Source organism: Corapipo altera, unplaced genomic scaffold (genome assembly GCF_003945725.1).
Source record: "Corapipo altera isolate COAL_440 unplaced genomic scaffold, ASM394572v1 61045, whole genome shotgun sequence".
NCBI lineage: Eukaryota > Metazoa > Chordata > Aves > Passeriformes > Pipridae > Corapipo > Corapipo altera.
Window position 1 is genome coordinate 320,291 of NW_020884975.1, and position 19,821 is coordinate 340,111.

The following is a 19,821-nucleotide window of genomic DNA, read 5'->3' on the forward strand; positions in this document are numbered from 1 at the left end:
ACCTTAAACAGGGAAACATAAAATCACAGAATATCCTGAGTTGCAAGGGACCCCCATGGTCAACGAGTTGAACCCACAGGTTCAACGAGTCCAACTCTTAAGTGAATGTCCCCAAAGAAACATCTCTTAAGGCAAGGCCAGATAGGTGGAAATAATTTACCAGCCACAAATGGCTACACAGGCAAAGCAAACGACAAAAGCAGGTGTGGTAGTTTTAGCTGGTGGCCACAGATCAGACACACACTCCCTACACCCCATGTGCCACATGTGCTTTTGGAGAGGTCCACAACCTTTTGATTTCTCTGGACTGCTAAGTGTGTACCTGCTATGCCAAAACAGCAAAACAACAGTTTACAGGAAGGCTTTACCTTGCAAGCCCTGAAGTACTCCAGCGTACATAAACATGTCAGAGCCCTGCAGGTAGCAAAGGAACTGTCACACAGGCCTCCCACCATCCGCTGGATAATTAGCCAGATGGCAAGCCTGCAACAAAGCCACCACAAGGCAGTCCATGTTCCTGTTCACTGAACCTTGTAATGCAGCTTAATTTCTCCAATCTAAATACCAAGCCCTGAAAGCTGCTGTATCTCTTGCCTATTTTCTAGATAACATTGGGTATCCAGAAGGGAGCTGTTTGCATTAAAATTAGGATGTGTCACAGTAAGCACAACCTGTAAAAGCTAGGGAAAATATTTTTGAGAAAGCACTTTAAATAATACTGTCCGTTCTTCTTGCTACTACCTGGCCTCTGTATTCCAGGGGCATCCAGCACAGTAAATTCTACCCTGTGGCTGAGTTGTAGGGAGAAAAGTCCTGACTCAGCAGCACAAACATTGCCACATCTGTAGAAATCCTTCTCCAAGTTATGAGGAGATAAGGACTTCTAAGGGCAGGTCCCCTGGAGATCAGAAGGAATCCTCACTAGCTGCTTTACCAGCAACTTTTAACCCAGTGTCCTGGGTTTGTTTTCAGAAGCTTTAGCACAAGAGTCCCTCAATATACAGCATGATTCACAGCCTGACACTGGGGCTGGTTGGTGTCTTGTCCTGTGATGTTTCCTTGTATGGCTAACCACAAACTCATCTCTGGCTGTAACATTCAAGACTGTGACCATACAACTTGCTGTGGAACAAGTGACAGAAGCACACAGCAACTCTGCATCATGTGCAAGGCAGCTAAGTTTACACACCTGTGTAAAAAGAGCTCAAACACATGCTGAGGACATTAAAAACTGGCCATTGCACATGGTTTTCCTTAAACTGAAAAGTGTGCACTATTACTGATAGCCAGTGCACTATGAAACCCCTTTTGTTTCACTAGAGTAATGTCATGCAATCATTTCTTTCACATGCTTAGCATGAATACTTATAGCTCCAATATTTCACCCATGACAAATAGTGCTGGAAGGGAAACAGCCAGTAGGCAACAAAAGGTTGTTGCAGTAACAAAGCCAGCACTAGTACCTGAGTAAAAACTGGAGGGATGCTCACCATCCCCACTAGGACTGATTACATCCTTCCTACCAGAAGTTACTGCACTTCAATAACTCAAAGCAACATGTACAAGTAATTTTTTCTGCAGTGGTAGCTGTAAGAATCTGAATCATTCCTTCACAGCAATCTGATAATAAGGCACATTTCAGGGAAGGATGTCGGTCTTCTCATCAACCTATCAGCTGAGGTTTGGAACAAAACAAAAAGGCAAAGGTTTCTTTTTCATTTTTTATTTTTTGACTTCAGAGGCATGAGAGAAAAGAGACCAGAGAGAAAAGTTGAAAGAAAAACTTCCATTCAACATCAAATCATGATAGCTAGTGGTAGAACTCTTATCAACACCAGAGAGGAGAGACCTCTATTAAAAAAAAAAACCAAAAAAACCAGTAATAAAAGCAAGAGTTCTTTAAAATAACATAAAACAATACCAAGGCTAGGGGAGTTGGTAAAAGCACTGACACGTCATGGGTTGCAAGAGCAGAGCAAACCAACCATGAGAGTTCACAAACACAGCTCTGCAGAGCTGGCAGAAGTCCCCTGCAATGGCTGTTACCCAAGAGACTGGCACAGTGTGTTACCTTGCACACCCACAGTAACTTTCCCTGCACAGTTCACCAAATTTGATTAGAACTCTTTGAGGTGTTGCAGTTTCCAGCATCCAACCATACCTTGCTTTATTTACATATGGACTCCACTTACTAATGACATGCAATTATCATAGAACTATGACAAGGTAAGACAGTAAGACTAATATTGATACAGATTAATTTTAATTGCACAGTGTATTTACACTATCATAAAACTCTGATAAGAAGCACAGCACTCAATTTCAAAACAAAATCTGATTTTGACCCATCATATCTGCAGAGTTCCTGAGGAACAGGCCTGAGGTGTCATTTTCTTTGTTGTATTTCAGTAAGAGAAGGTGGTGTATACAGAGATTTTACATTTAACCAGCACTCCCCACTCAGATCTCAAAGCAACAAGTTTATTCATTTTCAGAAAGTGGTTTGTGTCTTTTAAGGTATATAAGGAGACTGACATAGACTTCTATATACTGGGGGACATGCAGGTTTATCATGAGTTCATTAGTTTTGTGCAACTGAAAATCATGCTTCATTTCAGCCAGGTTTGAGCAGAAATGGCAGAGCAATACCAAGACGTCCACTGACTTGGAAGTACATCATGGGGCAATGGCTCCTTAGGACTCCTTAAGATGTTATTCTCTCCCCCTCCATCAGTAGTACTGAGATCTCAGTGACCAATCCTTCCACTCCAGAAGACATCTCTGCTCTCAATTTAGATCTTTTTGATGTGCATGCATTACTCAGCACACCTCTCTGCCCTAAATAAAGTTTTTGCTCTTCCTGATGCAAATCCAGTTGAGTTTCAGAGTAGCAACTCAAGTCAGGAAACATTAATTAGGCTGAAATATTCACTGGACGTGGTCGATGGTTTTCCAGGTGATCTGCCAAACTGAAAGAGGGCCAGATTTAAAGAGCCACTTATTGCACTCCAGTAAGCAGTAGAACAATTTTTAAATAAACCTCAGTGGTTTATTAGCCCTTTGTCTTCTGGATTGGAATGGACCTTATAGATCATCTAGCTCCAATCTCCCCTGCCGTGGGCAGGGACACCTTCCACAGGTTGTTCAGAGCCCTGTCCAATCTGGTCTTGAACACTTCCAGGGATGGGGCAGCCACAGCTTCTCTGGGCAACCTGTTCCACTGCCTTACCACCCTCACAGTCACGAATTTCTTACTAATACCTAATCTAAACCTACTCTCTTTTAGATTACAGCCATTAACCCTTGCCATATCATTATTTGCTCTTGTAAAGTCTCTGTCTTGCAAGCTCCTTTAGGTACTGGGTGGCTGCAATTAGGTCACCATGAAGCCTTCCTTTTTCCAAGCTGAATAATCCAAACGCTCTTTCCTCATGTGAGAGATGCAACAACTCCTCTTTTTAAATTTTTTATATTTATATTTAAAAAAAAAAAGAAAGTTTCTGCAAGACAAAAGTAAGTACTTTTAAAATAATTTCAGAAGGCATCCACCTGATCTTTCTAGCTGTAACTTGAACTGTTGACACCATTTAGGAGAGGGTTAATCTGAATCCTAACCATGCAAGCTATTACCCTGTCTAGGCCATGCCTGATAGGTGCCTCTTGAGAAGGGGACTGTACATCCCACCATCACTCAAGTGACAGGGACAAACGTACAAATTACTTGACTGGAGCACAGTTTTGCAGCACCCTAATGAAAACTAACCAGGCAGCTCTGGTTTAGAGTGCTGTATATGCTCACCATCCAAGCACAGGATCAGCCTGCACCAGCTGATCCACTGTGAGACTCAAGTTCAGTGTTTGCTTACAACAGACTTGGGCTGCGGGCAAACACTTGAGGCATTAATTGAAGGTCATGCTGACAAATACAGCAAAACTTCCCTGGAAACTCAGGAAAGGACAACAGCTAGCTTTTGAAAAATCTGACCCAGCAATACAAAATGGTAACTGACTAACGGCAGACTGTTGGAGGAAAGGATCGTATTTCCACATGCGTAACAATATTTTGAAGTTTGAGAGGATTCTGGTGGTAATGACAAATCCATAAGGGCATTCAGTATTCACTGCAATACAGGATGGGTAGCACCAGGGAAGCAGTCCTGTCTTCGAAGAACAGGCATAGGTCTACCTGAAAACTATACAGACACATTATGGTAGTTACTCCAAAAGAAAAGGTCAAATGAGGACTACTGAAATTAGCAAAAATAATAATTTGAAAGGGATCCTCATTAAATTTGTAAGTTAAGATGAACCTTTTTTTTACCATCATTGGCAATCAGCAGAATTAAATGCCACACCCCAGTAATGCCCAAGGAAGAGCACTTCTACCTTTGCATAATAAAAAGGATGAACTGACTCTAATCTTGAAAAATTACAGTATTTATCATGTTTATCAGTTAAGACCACAGTCTGAAGTACAGCTTCAGACTATTAAAAGAAAGTTCTTCAGCGCCACTAAACCCAAAGAACAAGTTTGCAATAACAAGGGGATAAAAACACAGCAAGGGTCTAATACACTTCAGAACATCAAGCTTGGAGTGGTATTTAATAGACCTGCTTCATCCACGCCTCCTGGCCCTCTGTGTGTCAGCATGAAAACGTTATCACTGTTGCACTTGACTGCTGGCAATTCCCTCCAATGTTAATGAGTTCCAAATTTATGCAAAGTCTCCTGGCAGGTGCTTCCACAATATCTACCAACTGAGATACCAGTGGAGGATACCTATGGTAAAACTATGTAGCTTTCTTCAGTTATTAATTAATTGCAAGCCAGACTTCAGTGGTCATTTGAAAAATCTTTCAAAATCCCAAAATCAGCTGGCCTAGAAAGAAGAAGTCAACAAAAACACATCAGGACCTGGTTTTGACTTCCTACACATCTACGAAAAAAAACTCACAACACGTTCCTACGATTCTGACGAATCTTTCAAAAATACAAATCAGAAAGAAAGTGTTTGATCTTCAAAGCAATTAAGATTTTCAAGAGCTGTCAGAACTTTGTGCAATCAAGTACATCTGTAACGACAGAATAACCTCAAAGCTTTTTTACAGAATTATCCATGGTCATTCAGCGTCACAGCCACTGTCAAACGGCCATGGCCTTACAAGAATGAGTAAAATGTCTTGCTCATAACAGAATTATAAAAGAGGAGGAAATGAAGCAAGCCAGCATCAAACACACACCTCCTAAGCCAGAAAAAGCACTTTGTGCCTCTCCAGCCAGGTGCTAGGATATTAGCGACAAGCCCCCCAAAAACCAGCCCTGCAATACAGGTACATAGTACCAAATATTGATTCAAAGGAAAGCTTTGGCACTACTAGAGTCTATATCATGGAACACAAGTTTCCAGATCAGAGCCGAAGAGATGGACGGTGTCTTGGCAACACAGACACGTAATATGCTCCATCTCATATGCAGACTGAACAACCAGGGTCCCAGTCACTGAAAAGAGCTGAAGTGTGCACCTAATTAATCCATCTGTCAGATCAAGCACAGCCTATAGTCACAAACCAAGCAGCAAGCAGTGCAATCTTCACACCTCTAAAAGTCAATACAGAAGCACCTCTAATGTGTGCTACCAGCTAACCTCATGGGAGGTTAAACTGTTTTTTTCTGGGTTTGTCTCTACATGAAGAAATTTTCCCCCAAAATTCAGGGATTACTCTTTGAGTATTCAGTGTTGCAAATATAGAAACTTAGAGTTAATAAAAGCTTATATCGACATTTTCCACTGCAGCACGAGGGAACTTTTTTCTGCAGAAAGCATGGATTATAAATTCTATGTAGCTACATAATCCAAATAAAGCATTCTCCCATAACCAGATAATCTCTTTATAATAATTCTTACATGCACAGCATGGATCATCTCAGTTATTTTCACAATCACTTTGCCCTAATTTTTGCGAGAAGTACAAGAAATTCTTTTCACAGGACTGCTTTTGTGATATGCTTTCTGAGGTACATCCACTGAAGGGGTTGGCTCTGCTGGAAACAATGAAGACAAGCAGTAGACTTTTTACTCCATCAGAGCAGCAGAGGAATTGCTAGTGTTTTGCAGAACTCTAGACTGTATCTTCAGGTTTTCCATTAGCATTCTGAAGTGGCAATTCCTGCCAGTTAAATCTCAGTACAGATGTGTCACAACATGTTTTCAAGAAAAGCTGGACTTGTTGTAGCTCCTTTACCATACCCATTTCCCCTTAATCGTAGCACAGTGATCAAAACTGGAATCTGATCCAACTTTAGACACACACATTATCAGAAATGGAATCACTAGCCAGCAGTTTCTCCTTGGTTTATCAACTGCCAACAACCCGACGTGAAGTGCAGCTTTTACACGCTCCAGTGGGCTGGGTGACCTCCATCTTCTGAGCCTGTGAACATGCTGTTCCTGTAACTATTCTCAGAACTCCCTATTCACTTTTTTTCCCCTTATATAAAGGGAAATTAAGATTAGAGAACCAGACAGACCCACAGGCCTAAAAGAGATTGATAGGGGGAGAGAGAAGAATGGTTAAGTCTTTTCCTGAACTGCAACACAATTTTGCTGCAAGGTTCTTTGAAGTTTAAGAACTCTAAGCTTAAAAAAAAACAAACCAAAAATGCTTTTCCTGCTGTTTCCATATCACATTGATCCTGTGAAAGCCCTGTTACACACTCCTGTTCCCAAACTGTCCACATATCCCTCCAGCTTGTCTCAAGGGATGTTGTGTTTGGTTTTCTCTTACTCCACGTGTATTCTACAGTAGGATGCTACGAGAAACAAGGTTCAGGTATCATACGTTGCCTTGTGCTTTCAAAATGAATCCACATTTGCCACCATTAGGGCTCAATGTCACAACTAAAAAGACATGACAGCATTTAGATGACACAGGCTGTACTTATGCTAATCTATTTTGCCTCTGGAACAAAGCTGTCCCACAGAAGCACCACAGGAAGCATTGCTGCAGAGGGGAGGCTATTTCATCAGAGCCAGCCCCTTTATGGACACGGGAGCGCTGCACATTTCTCTGCACACCTCAGACTCCTATTCCAAATGACACAAGTTTGGGAGGGTGAAACCTTCACCAGTTTGGTTCCTTCAGCGTGATTGTCCCTTTCCATGCATTACCTGATGAAGCAGTGCCTGCAGGATCTGTATGTGGTGTTCAGCAGGAGAGTCTGCTCTGGCCATCACAGACAGTGTATTTTTCATTTGCACCACATGCATGTTGTTGGGAAAAAAGTCATGCTTTCATACAAAGAAGCATATTGTTTCTAGAAGCATCAGTCACAAGATCGTGCCAGACAAAAGCACGTCATCTCTGTCTAGGAACATTCTTATTTGTTTCTACTTTTCAATTAACAACATAAACCCCATGCAACACACATCTCTTTCCTTCCCTCTCCCATTTCTCAGGTCAGTATGCTCAAGCAGCTCCTTGGCTGTTTGGGTTTTGCAGACTTGGGAAATTTTGAAATTTGTCTTTTACTACACCTCAAGGTACTTGTAATAACTGCCTACAAAACAAGTTTCAGATTAGAAATTAGGCCCCACAATCGAGTCACTACCAAATGCAGACAAGCCCCATGAGTATTAAAGTAGTAAGTACTTCCTTGTACTGTGTTAAACACTACAGGTAAAAATCTTTTTAATCAAAGATTTCTAATCATGGCCACAAACATTAACATTTGTCTTATGGAATTGCTCTACTTATACAGAAACCAAACATTTTCTGAGCAAACAAGAATCACCAATATGGCTCTTGTGTATTTTCTTTGTTTGATAATCTCTCAATACAGAGAATACCTTCAGGATCAGACTGGGTTTACTGGATGCTGGCACCTCTCAGTGACATATATCACAGAATCACAGAATGCTTGGTGTTGGAAGGGATCTCTGCTTCAACCCCACTGCCAAAGCAGGTTTACTTAGGGCAGGTTGCACAGGATCACATCCAGGCAGGTTCTGAATATCTCCAGAGAAGGAGACTCCACAACTTCTCTGGGTAGCCTGCTACAGTGCTCAGCTACCCCCACAGTATACAAGTTTTTCCTCATACTCAGATGGAACTTCTTGTGGATATTCATGGAAATTCAATGTGGGGGGGAGGAAACAATAATTAGATCAGCATAAGCATCCTTAACATTGATGCAAGAACCAAGATTGGTTTTCACCTGGGGCCACGTACAAACAAAAACATGAAACAAGACAGAAACAAGGGAAGCAGTTTGCTTGAATATGGGTGTACTAAATCACTAATCTACATTCCCATGCAATCAGTAAAACATGAAGAAGAGAAATTATAATTAGAATATTGCTGCTCTGCTTGGCTTAGGAAAAGAGACTGCCTACAGACTGAATGCTGCAGAGCCAAAAGATCAGCTGCTCATATGAATGGAAGTTGGTTCAGGAAGGACATTGAAAAGAAATTGAGAAAAACTTGCATCAGACAAGCATGAAGCAAGACACCATACCATTCCTGAAGAGGAACAACTCATGTCCGATGGTCCTGGATGCTGAAAGAAACAGAAGTTCAGCAGAAAAGCTCTAACACAGCCTATTTTGGAAGCATGCTTTGGGAAGTCTGCGGAGAAAGAGATTGCAGATCACAGATAAGGTACGTTTGTGCTACCTGCTTTGGCACTGCACACAGAGTCCAAACAACGTGCTCTGGCAGGAACAGTGCTGGGTTACAGGAGACACTTGGTGGATAGTTATCTGATAGCCTGACCTATACAATGATGTTGTTGACAAGTTTTCTCCACTAACTCCAGATAGACAATTTGTCAACAGCAGCAATACAGCTGCAGCTATGCAGCAGAACTTACTAAGCTCAGGAAGAATTGAAATATTATTAGCAAAATAACTTGTTCACAGGTAGAGGCTGCATCTCCACTAGGCAGCTCACCAGTAGAGCTGGAATAACTTTTCCCTTCTGTATGGGAAATAAGGTCTTATTCATCTTCAGAGAACCAGTGCTCTTCTCAAAAAAAGCAACTTGTGCTGCCTTCAGCTTTACTAAAAATAACAAACTTTCCTCAGTCCACAACTAAGATGATTCTGCAACTCACCTAGTAAAAGCAGCTGGGATGCAGCCAGTATACTCTGTGTGTATTTAGGAGAGCACTTCTCTGTGAAGAAGTTCCTGAAGTGATAAACCTTGGTATCCTGTGAATCGGTCATGGATGTGTCCAAAATCCGAGCAGATTTCCTAGCAGGTATTCTTAAAAATTAAGCAAATTTCCACTTACAATTTCATTCACTCCAACTCAGTATCCTCAGACACAAACCAGTGAAACAAATACTTGCTTTCTCTTGCATACTACAAAATGGACATCAGCTCACTGCAGAAGATTACACTTTAAAACTCAAAGAATAACAGTCAGGCTACACAGGGTTTGAGCTGGACTGACGGATTTATTAGTTGCAAGTTGCATGGCTGCATCACTACCATGTCAATTTTATAGTGACAGATACAGAATAACCTTAGAGGAATCTTAAACTTGGAAAGGCACAAGAGTCCACCAAAGATGCATGGTCTGTGTGAGTGCGAGGGGAAAGTGTAGACACATTTCTACAAACTGCCTGTGGAAAGTGACAAATAACTGATCTACACAGAAGCCAAAAGACAACTACTGCAGTCAAGGTCTTAAAATGTCTGGAAAAAAGAGGCATGGCCATTAGCCAGTTCCACTCTTAATCCCCTGCCCTACAGATCAGACAGGTTCTCCTCTTATCTTTATCAAGTTCAGTCTTCAATTTCACCAAAAGTAAGATATATCTCCAGAAAGGTCACAGCCCTGTTGGTAAGCTTTCCTGAGGGCTTTCCTGGAATCAAGACTTGCAGAATTGAAGGCATGACTTGTTCTTCTCTCTCGCCCTGGCATTTTGCTCATGTCATCTCATCTCCTTATGGACCTGCCACTACCTATTGGTACGTCAGTAGCAGAAATTGCTGTCTGAGTAGGTATTAACATCAAGACACAGATAACGAGCTCTTGGGAATTATGGAAGAATCCCAATAGGGGACTGTGCAGATTTAATTGTTCACTGCCCCCTTTTAAACACGTTCCTTTATTCCAGAAAGATTTCCAAACATGACTAGCAGAACAATCATAATCAAAGCTTGTATAAAGAAGTGGAGAGGAAGCAGCAGTGTTCCTGCAGGGACAGTGAGAGTCAGAACATGCTCCTGTGTCCTGACAGGTCATCCTCTAACTATAGCAGTCACATCCCCACCATCATTCGGGAACCTGTGCTGGATCACTGTTGGAGTTTCAGCCTGGCCAGGGGTGGTAATAAAAATGTTCCTGTACCTCTGCACCACAGGCCTAATATGGGACAGGGAGGTGACAGGACAGAACCCCAGTGAACTGAAGTATTTAGGGAGGTAATCTTTAGGCTGCTGTTACAGATGACACCACAGCACATCAAAAAAAAGCTGTATAACTAAAAGCAGCATTGTCTGAAATAATTCTATTTCAGAACCCACAGTACTGCAACATTACAAATCTCATGTACTGTAAGCATTTACAAAACATATATCTGTGTAACCCCTGGGCTACATTACAATGAATATATACAAGGATGACATTTTCATTTTAGAAGCTTTTCCCTTCCAGAAAGATGAGGGTTTTGTGTATCTGCATTAGAAACCTAATGTTATATTAACATATTATTTCTAAGCCCTGCAGGTATAATCTTTCTTTTTACTTCTTAGTTACTTTTGTTTTTCTATTCTTAGGTTTTCCCCCATTTTAGGGATGCATCAGAAAAAACAAAGAGTTCTTAATACATGGCACAACTTTCTTAGTGTGAGATACTCAATACTTTCCAAAAATAAAGAATGCAAATTTTATAAGCATGCTGAGCACCCATGCTGTCTGCTGACTAAAATTACAGTTTGTTTTTTAAAAACTAAGTATCCAGTAGGTAATCTAATTTTTTTTGTCTTCTAATTTAAAAAAAAAAAACAAACAACCAAACCCAAGCTGTATAGAAATGTATCTTCTTTATCTTCAGTTTCTGAAAATTTTACACCTCCAGAACCAGTGCAGATTCGGCACCTCAGCTAAAAAATCCAGCAGTACGACTGCAGGATTTGGCTAACCAAAACCCTTAGGTTGGCTGTCATCATCACAACTAGAGTTACCAGGCTGAGGTTCCTGCTGGCAAGGAACCAGGTCAGCCACAATGCTTCAGAATGAGATATAGGAACCACCAGGCCCATTTCTCTGGAAAGAGCTCCCATTTTTCATGTGGGCTGAAAACTGGAAAACTGAAATACTGCGTTCCTGCTGCCATTTTCAGAAAATGAGCCAAAGTCTCAGAAGTTTGTGTAAAAGCTCCACTGAAGCTGCTGCACTTTGATAGATGTGTTTCCTTAGGAAAAGCTGTACTGGTGCCATGTGGGCAAAAGCACTTTTACTCTACTTCCATTTATGTGTTAAGAACAGAAACTGCTTGTATCAGTGTACAGGAGCAATGTGTGATCCAACACTATCACCTGTCAGTTTCCCATAAAATGCCATCCAGGGACTGGTGTGTCAAGAGACACAGGCTCAGGAAGGTTCCACGTACCAGCAGACTCAAGATACAACCCCACTGCATCATACTCAGTACATTTCATTTTAACAAAAATACCAAGGATTTGGCAAGAGTTTAGCTAACAATCCAAACCACAGACTCATAATTCACAGAGAGGGCATGTAGTGAGGTTCCGGTGCTGAAGAAAAGATGGGTCTACATATAATTACAGGCTCTGCCATTCTTATTTCAAAGGGAATTTTAATTCTTTTTTCTCTGCAGCATCCTCACTGTGCAAGTATCCCTTCATCTCTCTGTCTCCCTTTAATATCTACCATTTTAATGAGAATTTTCTGCTAGGACAAAAAACTTGGAGAAGACAAACCAACACCAGTCATCACAACAAATGCATCACCAGCAACAGACTGGGAAAAACTGGCTAGTTCGAAGCCCATCAGCCAAGATAGCTCTCTACCAAGAGTAAGTATCCCAAAATAATGAATATCAGACCTCATCACACCATGCATCCCTGCAGTGCTGGGTATTGACTTTACCTGAAAATAACCCACTACCCAGCAGCTAAGGAAGAGTGCCCTTCCTGTGAGCGCAGAAGGATCTCGACAAGTCAAGTTGGAGACAAATAGAATCTAGGCAGAACAGAGTTTCTGCAGTTGAGCTTCTATTACGTTGATAAGGATGACATGATACTAAGCATTAGGAGTAAACAAAGCACCCTGTAAATTAGTCCACATTAATTTGATGAGGCAGGGACTTTTCGGATGAAAGGTAAAAGCCACTCATATTTGAGAATGGAAACGTAGATCAGAACAGACCATCCTATTTTCATGGAGTGGCACCTCATGAATGTGACCAAGTGCCTGTTACCAGCCTGTCTTTCTCCTGTGATGAATATGTACAGAATTGTACCACAGTATCAAAACATGCAGAGTAATGGATCTGTCAAAGATGTGAAACACTAGGCCTCATCCCATCCTACAACCAGACAACGTTTAACAGGGTCTGTATGCCATTCTGTCCATCTGCCCACAGCAACTCTGTCTCATTAAGTCCTGCACTGAACTTTTCCTTGGGTCTGCATTAGTTACACAGCAGTTCTCATAAAACTGTTGTAGAGGTCATGCAGAGTCAAGCCAGCCTGCATGACTTCACAATGCTTATTCAAACAGCCTGGAGAGAGGAAGAAATGACTGCCTGCCTTCTTAACTTCACATCACTGCATCTGATGCAACGGGTAGGAGTGCACATATGACAGAGTTGATCACCATGCAGCCTGCAGACCAAATGATTCTCAGCTCTGCAACACAATCCCTGTCTGACTTGTTATCAGCAGAGAGAAACTATGGCAAGTAGAGATCCTAGTAGGCTTTGTCAGACCAAGCAGTACTCCACACAGTTCCAGCCTGTACTAGTTAGGCCCTGCCCTCAGCCTTGCAGTGGGATGCCAATGCAGATCTTGGCTGAACAAGGCTGTCAAAGAGAAAATGTTCCCCAACTAGACACATTAGAGCTTTAAAGAACTCAGTTTTGCATACAGCCATGGATACATTAGGTTTTCTGTCCCTGCTCTGTAAATACAACACTGATTATTGTCAGAATGTACAGCTAGTGGACACCAGACACTAATGCACTATCACCTCTGACAGGCAGCTGATCAATAAAAGTATCAGCAGCAGGTTTGGAGGCTGAGGGGTCCAGGAGGGTTTCAGATGCTTTTTAAGAATGGCTTCCCTTCAGCATTTAACACCATATCTATCTCTTAAGTCTGAAGACGGGCAGATCAGAAGGCCTGTCAGATGGTTTCTAGGCAGATCAGCAGTGGTTATCCCGGAGTTCAATATAAAGACATCAAACGCTAAGATGACATTTCATCTATGCAGATGAACAGACAGTCAAAAGTACCCATGCTGATCAACAATGTTAAGGATTTTGAGCAAAGACTAGCTTCACAAATCTCATTTCAGCACCCTTCTCAAACTGGCCAGCACTCAGAGGGAACAGTGCTTTCCTAGGTCACCGTCCAGTTTGAACAGGATGAAAAAATATTTCATACAGTGTGTGCACTTCAAATCAAGCAAGGTACCTTCTCTTCTCTACTTGCTTTCAGCAGGGGATCATGTTTCAAAACACTATTATTTTTATATAGCTTCAGTGACAGGTCACAATGACCCCTATAACCTGAGAAAACAAACTTTTACTTGAGCCCTCTGCATGTGGAAAAGACTGACAGCTGCATCTCCCCCTGAGACCATGAGCAACTGAAAGCTTTTAGCCTGGGAAGAAGAAACAAGAGGTGCTGAGATGCTAAGGTTATTCTGTATTTTGTGCCGATTTTGACAGGGATACCAGTTAATTTTCTTCACAGTAGCTAGTATGGGGCTATGATTTGGATTTGTGCTGGAAACAGTGTTGATAACACAGGGATGTTTTAGGTATTGCTGAGCAGTGCTCACACAGAGTAAAGGCCTTTTCTGCTCCCCACCCCAGCAGTGAGGAGGCTGGAGGGGCACGAGAAGTTGGGAGGGGACACAGACAGGACAGCTGACCCCAACTGACCACAGGAACATTCCATATCTTACAGTGTCATGCTTAGTGTATAAAGCTGGGGGAAGAAGAAGGACAGGAGATGCTGTTTGGAGTGATGATGTTTATCTTCTCAAGTAACCAATAGGTGTGATGAAGCCATCCCTGTTTTTTCTTGGGGATGGCCGAACATCTGCCTACCCACGGGAAACGGTGGATGAATTCCTTGTTTTGCTTTGCTTGTGTGCATGGCTTTAGCTTTACTTACAAAACTGTCTTCACCTCAATACATAAGTTCTCTCACTTTTACTCCTCTGACTCTCTCCCCTACCCCAATGTGGGAGAAGAGTGAGTTGTGAGTTTAGCTGACAACTGGGTTTAAGATACAACAGCTTTAAAGTACAGGATGGTAGGGAGAGGGACAGGACAAATGGTAACTGTAACAGAACAAAACGACAGAAGTGCCAAAAGCCATGTTACCCAAGGAAATTAGTATGATAAACACCAGACTTGCAAGGATTCTTGCAGTTCTTACTTGCAAAGTACAGACCAGAAACCACAAAGCAGAGAAAAGCAATGAAAATGCTGTGCCAGACTTGTTATGTCCCACCTGAGACCGATGGCAACATTTTCACGCACATGGAAAAATCCTACACACCCAGTCAGAACAACAGCCCCTCACACACACAAGGTTTCACTGTGAGCTCCATTAGCCGGAAAAGAACTGCAACCCTGAAGCCAAGGTTCAGAGTATTCTATTAATACAAGTGTAAAAGCCCTTTGTGAAAATTTTCTAGTCCTTGCATGTTGAAGGAAACCTGTTTTCTAAGCTTACTATTGCTGCTGCATAATACAACACCCTATACTGAGATAACAGGGTTGGACGAGACAACCTCTTTAGATTCTGCTTGGTTCATGTCCATGCAAACATGCATGTATGTGCAAATTCCATTCTTCCACTATCATTATGGAGTTTCTAGAAAATACTTAGAAGTATTTTTCTGTCTGCCAACAGCTTTTTCAAACTTGCTACTCTCACTACTGTGCTGACAATATCAGGAATAAAGAGGGCCATTCTTGTCACATTTGTTGCCTGTGCTTGATAAAAACACAAACAATGGGTAGGGCATGCAACAAGCCCACATCAGCTTGTAAGAACTGTTTTTCGCCCCACCACAAAGGTTGTAAGCCAAAGAATCAACTAACCAAGAAAACCCAAAACAAACCAAGCTAAGCATATTTTCACAATTTGTCAACACTTCCACAGTAAGAGAAATGTTTTTCTTGCCACTGAGGGATAATTTGATTCTGTAGACCTTGTAGAGCTTTTCTGTTCTCAGGCCAATCATTGTGTTCTCAACTTCTCTCAAGCACTAGCTGCAACAAGGAACCGAGGATTCAGATACATCAACTCTAAATAATGTATGTTTTGATATACGGGAAATCTCAGTAGCACTTCAGTGCTAACATGAACCTGTCAGTAACCTATCCTCACCTGCTACCAAGAGGAACTGTGCAAGTATTTCATTACAGTTCTTTCCACCTTTCCAAACATTTCATATCCCTGTCTCACATAATCAGCCCGAGATGGAATTTGCTTACTCCAGGTGCCAGAGGGAATCAACATCTTGAGTAAGCGAGCACATTATCCAGCTTTCACTTTAATGCCAGGGTGAACTGTATTTCAACAGGTCCCAAGCCACAAATAACAACACACCTTCAAGCAGAGACAGAAGTGGACTCAGGAGTAAGGGGAGGGGAACACACAACAGAACCTCTCCCAGATGGGAAACAGAAATGGACAAACACATCCAGAGTTCCGTGGCAGGCAGCTGGGGCACAACACATACACAAGCAAGCCTGTGGCATCAAAGCAAAGCAGCTACATACTCCTAAGGCATCTTGGACTGCTTGATGATGGTCTAGCCTATCCCATGGCTGCCAGCCAGCTGGCCTTCCTTCCTAGCTCATTTCAGAAGCTACCAAAAGCCCAGGACCACTCTATCTGCCCATTTAGGCATCCACCAAGTCCCACGAGCCTGTACACTTCCCCCTCTGCAAAGATTCCCCAGGGCCCCATGTAGTAGTGTAACCATTATGTCAGGCTCTTCAGAGCTCATTAATTGAGTATAATTGTGTCTACGAAGTGAAAAAACATCCTGATATGAAAAACACATGTCCTGGCACGGGGAAAGCAGAGGGCAACAAACCCTCACAGATTGCTTTCCTTATGGAAAGAATTTTATGCGAGTAAAACTATTTTAGATTTTAAATTTGACAGAGACGTTTCTTCACAAAATACCTGGACTTTTCACACGCTGAGCATGTCCTTAAGTGCGGCTCAGTGTCGAGGGCAATGGCTACAAAACCAGCCTCGGAGAAGGTTCTGCAGCCTCGTATCGCGAGTAACTTCACACCCCAGCCCGTGCAGCTCTCCCGTCCCTGGGGAGCATCGCTCCCCGCCCGGGCTGTGCACAAACACCGCCCTTTTCCCCTCCTATTTTCTAAAGCTCAGTTAAAAGCCCAGCCACCCTCAGCACCTTCGGTTGCTCCCACCGGGCTTCCCGGTCCCTCCGCCGCTTCCCACCGCTCCCAGGGGCACTCCTGGGCGGGGGAACACCGCCAGGGATGCTCCGGGAGAAGCGACGCTCGCAAACACGACAGGAGCGGAGCCGCCCGCCCGCCCCCGCCCGCTCCTGCCGCCGCTATGGACGAGGAGGATGAAGATGGGGGGGGGGGAGCAGGATGAAGGGCCGTGCGGGTGCCCCGGGATGACACAGCAGCGGCCCCGGGGGTGAAGGGCCGGGGATGGCGGCGGCGCTCCCCGGGCTCCCCGTTATATAACGGCGGCCCCGCCGCCCCCGCAGCGCTGGCACCGCGGGTGCGGGTGTGCGCGGCCCCTCCGCGCCGGGGCCGTGTCCGCCCGGGCTCAGCGCGGCCCCGCCCGCCCGCCCCTCACCAGCGGCTGCATCTCTGCGCGCACGGCGGGCACCTGGAACCGGTCTATCTCCTCCATCATGGTGGCGGCGGCGCCGGGCGCGGCGGGCGGAGCGCGGGGAGGGAGGAGGGCGGGCGGGAGAGCGCAGGCGGCTCCTCAGGCGCCGAGGGACGGCACGGACAGCGACGGCGACAATGACAATGACAACGACACCGCCCGCGGCTGCTGCTGCCTCATCGCCGCCGCCGCCGCCGTGACTCAGCCGCGCCGCTTCCGGGTCCGGCCGCCGGTCCGCCCCCTCATGAATATTCATTAGGAGGGCGGGGCCACACTCACTAATTGGGGCCCGGATGGTGGGCTACGCGGCCACGCGTTTTGAATATTCATGACATGGGTGGGGCCGCTGTCAATACTTTGGGGGTGGATGCTGCGTTCCCTGAGTCCCTTCCCCCTCTGGAATTTTGATGAAGTGGGAGGGGAGAGCTCCTGTTCAAGGCGGCCCCTCCCCTTTTTTGAATATTCATGAGGCGGACGGAGGCACTCCCACAGCGGCCTGGCGGCGGTGCTCCTGTAGCCCCGCTCCTATTTGAATATTCATGAAGGGCGGGGCCGCTCGCGCCGGTTCGGGGCCCGGATGATCGATGTGCAGCGGCCACCGGGACGTACCATTCCCTCCCTCGGGGGGGAGCGCGGGGGCGTGGGGGGAATCGCCTCGTCCGCCCGCCGCTTCCGGTGCGTTGCCATGGCTGCCGCGATCAACTTCCGGCTGGCCGGGCGGGCGCCGTGAGAGGCGGCCGTGAGGGGCTGTGAGGGACAGCAGGGGCCACTGCGGTGAGGAGAGGCCATGCCTGCCAAGGCGACCGACAAGCGCCGGCAGGTAAGGGCTTGCCGCCTCACTCCTGTGGCGACAGCGCCGTGGTGACGTCATAGTCTGTGTCATGACGTCACACGCTCAAATGGCGTCACTGCAGAGCCTCCTGCAGCTGGGACGGCGGCCCACAGGACGGAGCGGCGCTGTGCCGCCTCGCTATGGCTGTACAGCCCTCGGCTTCTGCTCTGGGCGCTGCCTCGGTGTGATGCCAGCGATGACATCACTGTCCCCGGAGCCGCTACACGTGACGTCACCGTGTACAGCCCAGACCGCTTCCCTCTGGGCTCACAGAGTCACAGAATTGTCAGGGTTGGAAGGAACCTCTAGACACCAGATCATCCAGTCCAACCCCCCTGCCAAGGCAGTATCACCTGGACCAGGTGACACAAGAATGTGTCCAGGTGGAGTTGGAATGTCTGCAGAGAGGGAGAATTCATGACCTCCCTGAGCAGCTGTTGCAGTGCACTGCCACCCTCAACACAGAAAAGTTCTTCCTCATGTTGAGGTGGAACTTCTTATGTTTTAGTTTATGGCCATTGCTTCTCGTCCTGTCACTGGGCACCACTGAAGAGTCTGGCACCATCCTCCTGGCACCTGCCTTTGGAACATTTGTATGCATTGATGAGATCCCCTCTCAGTCTTCTCCAGACTAACCAGCCCATCTCCTGCAGTCTTTCTTCATAAGAGAGATGCTCCAGACCTCTCATCATCTTTGTGGCCTCTGCTGGACCCTCTCCAGTAGCTCCTTGTCTTTCTTGTCCTGAGGAGCCCAGAACTGGACTCAGGACTTCAGATGTGGCCTCACTAGGGCCAAGTAGAGGGGCAGGATCACCTCCCTGAACCTGCTGGCCACACTCTTCCTAATCCCATTCACTTTCCTGGCCTCCAGGACATGTGACTAGCTCATGGTCAACTTGTCAACCATCAAGACTCCCAGGTCCTTCTCCGCAGAGCTGAGAGATTGAGCTGAGAGCTGAGGTTGCCCCACTGAGCTGTAACCCGCAGGGCTGGGTGCAGCAGCAGGGTCAGCACAGTCCCCCTTGGCCCTGCTGACTGCCTGACTGCACTAGGTTGTGTCAGTCTGTCCCTTCTCTGGGGTGTGGCGTCACCTGTGGTGTCACCCTGTGAGTCCTCTGGCATTCCACAGCTATTCAGGCAAACCAGCACATCCCAAAGCTGCAGCACCTCCCCACTCTGTCTCTGTGCTGTTCAACCCTGTCCTCAGTTGCCATTATCAGGCTGTTTCATCACACTTCCAGCATAAGACACCCCTTCCAAGGCAGATTTTAATGCACTCAAGGTGTCTCCACCTGCCAGAGAATCTCTCGGGGACACTGAGCAGACAGGATGAAATCCCTTTCTTTTAAAAAATTCTTTCAGTTGTACCCATCTGTAAGTTTTGCCACTTCCCTTCTGTTTTACTATTTGGTCTTTCCTCAGTTCAGACAATGAAGTGGAATCATCTGCTGCTCTTCCTGGCCCTAACTCTACGGTACCATGAGGTCTGTGTCTGTGAGACCTCACTGGATTCATTTGGGCTCTGCATGGACATGTCTGCATGCATCCCCTCGCAGGATGAAGGGATCAGCCAGATTAATTCCTGGATCTGATCTACTCCTGGACTATCAAAGTGTTTGATTTAAAAGCAGATGATGGCTGGCTTGTAAAACCCTTTTGTTGTCATGTTTAGGCCAACTCCTACGTATTTGATCCTTGGGGTGGGAGGAAGAAGGTTGGCACAGGTGTCCCAGAAGTGACTGAGAACAAGGAACCTACTGCCTCTGTCCAGAACACATGACAGAAAGCAATAACTGGTCAAGTGAAGTGGAAGGAAAAAAAAGAGGGATCAGTGTGACTGTCCAGAGCTGTGGGGTGGTACCTGAGCTCTCTGGGCAATCCTTCAG

General features: G+C 45.1%; 2 protein-coding genes across 8 annotated transcripts in view; one reads left to right on the top strand and one right to left on the bottom strand.

The window, feature by feature from the left end:
* FAM219A (family with sequence similarity 219 member A) overlaps positions 1-17,303 on the bottom strand; it is a 95,391-nt gene extending 78,088 nt beyond the window's left edge. For 2 of the 4 annotated variants that reach the window (XM_027665399.1, XM_027665398.1), the window contains exon 1: positions 17,068-17,303. In XM_027665399.1, the coding sequence (XP_027521200.1) occupies positions 17,068-17,127 (60 nt within the window). In that variant the 5' untranslated portion in view covers positions 17,128-17,303. Of the gene's footprint in view, positions 1-8,515; positions 8,610-17,067 lie in introns of those variants that run through there. The other 2 variants (XM_027665400.1, XM_027665401.1) reach the window with 2 other exon arrangements.
* A 453-nt stretch (positions 17,304-17,756) lies between these two features.
* DNAI1 (dynein axonemal intermediate chain 1) overlaps positions 17,757-19,821 on the top strand; it is a 142,086-nt gene continuing 140,021 nt past the window's right edge. For 3 of the 4 annotated variants that reach the window (XM_027665388.1, XM_027665389.1, XM_027665391.1), the window contains exon 1: positions 17,758-17,923. In XM_027665388.1, coding sequence (XP_027521189.1) covers positions 17,891-17,923 — 33 coding nt within the window. In that variant the 5' untranslated portion in view covers positions 17,758-17,890. Of the gene's footprint in view, positions 17,924-19,821 lie in introns of all 4 variants that reach the window. The other variant, XM_027665390.1, reaches the window with a different exon arrangement.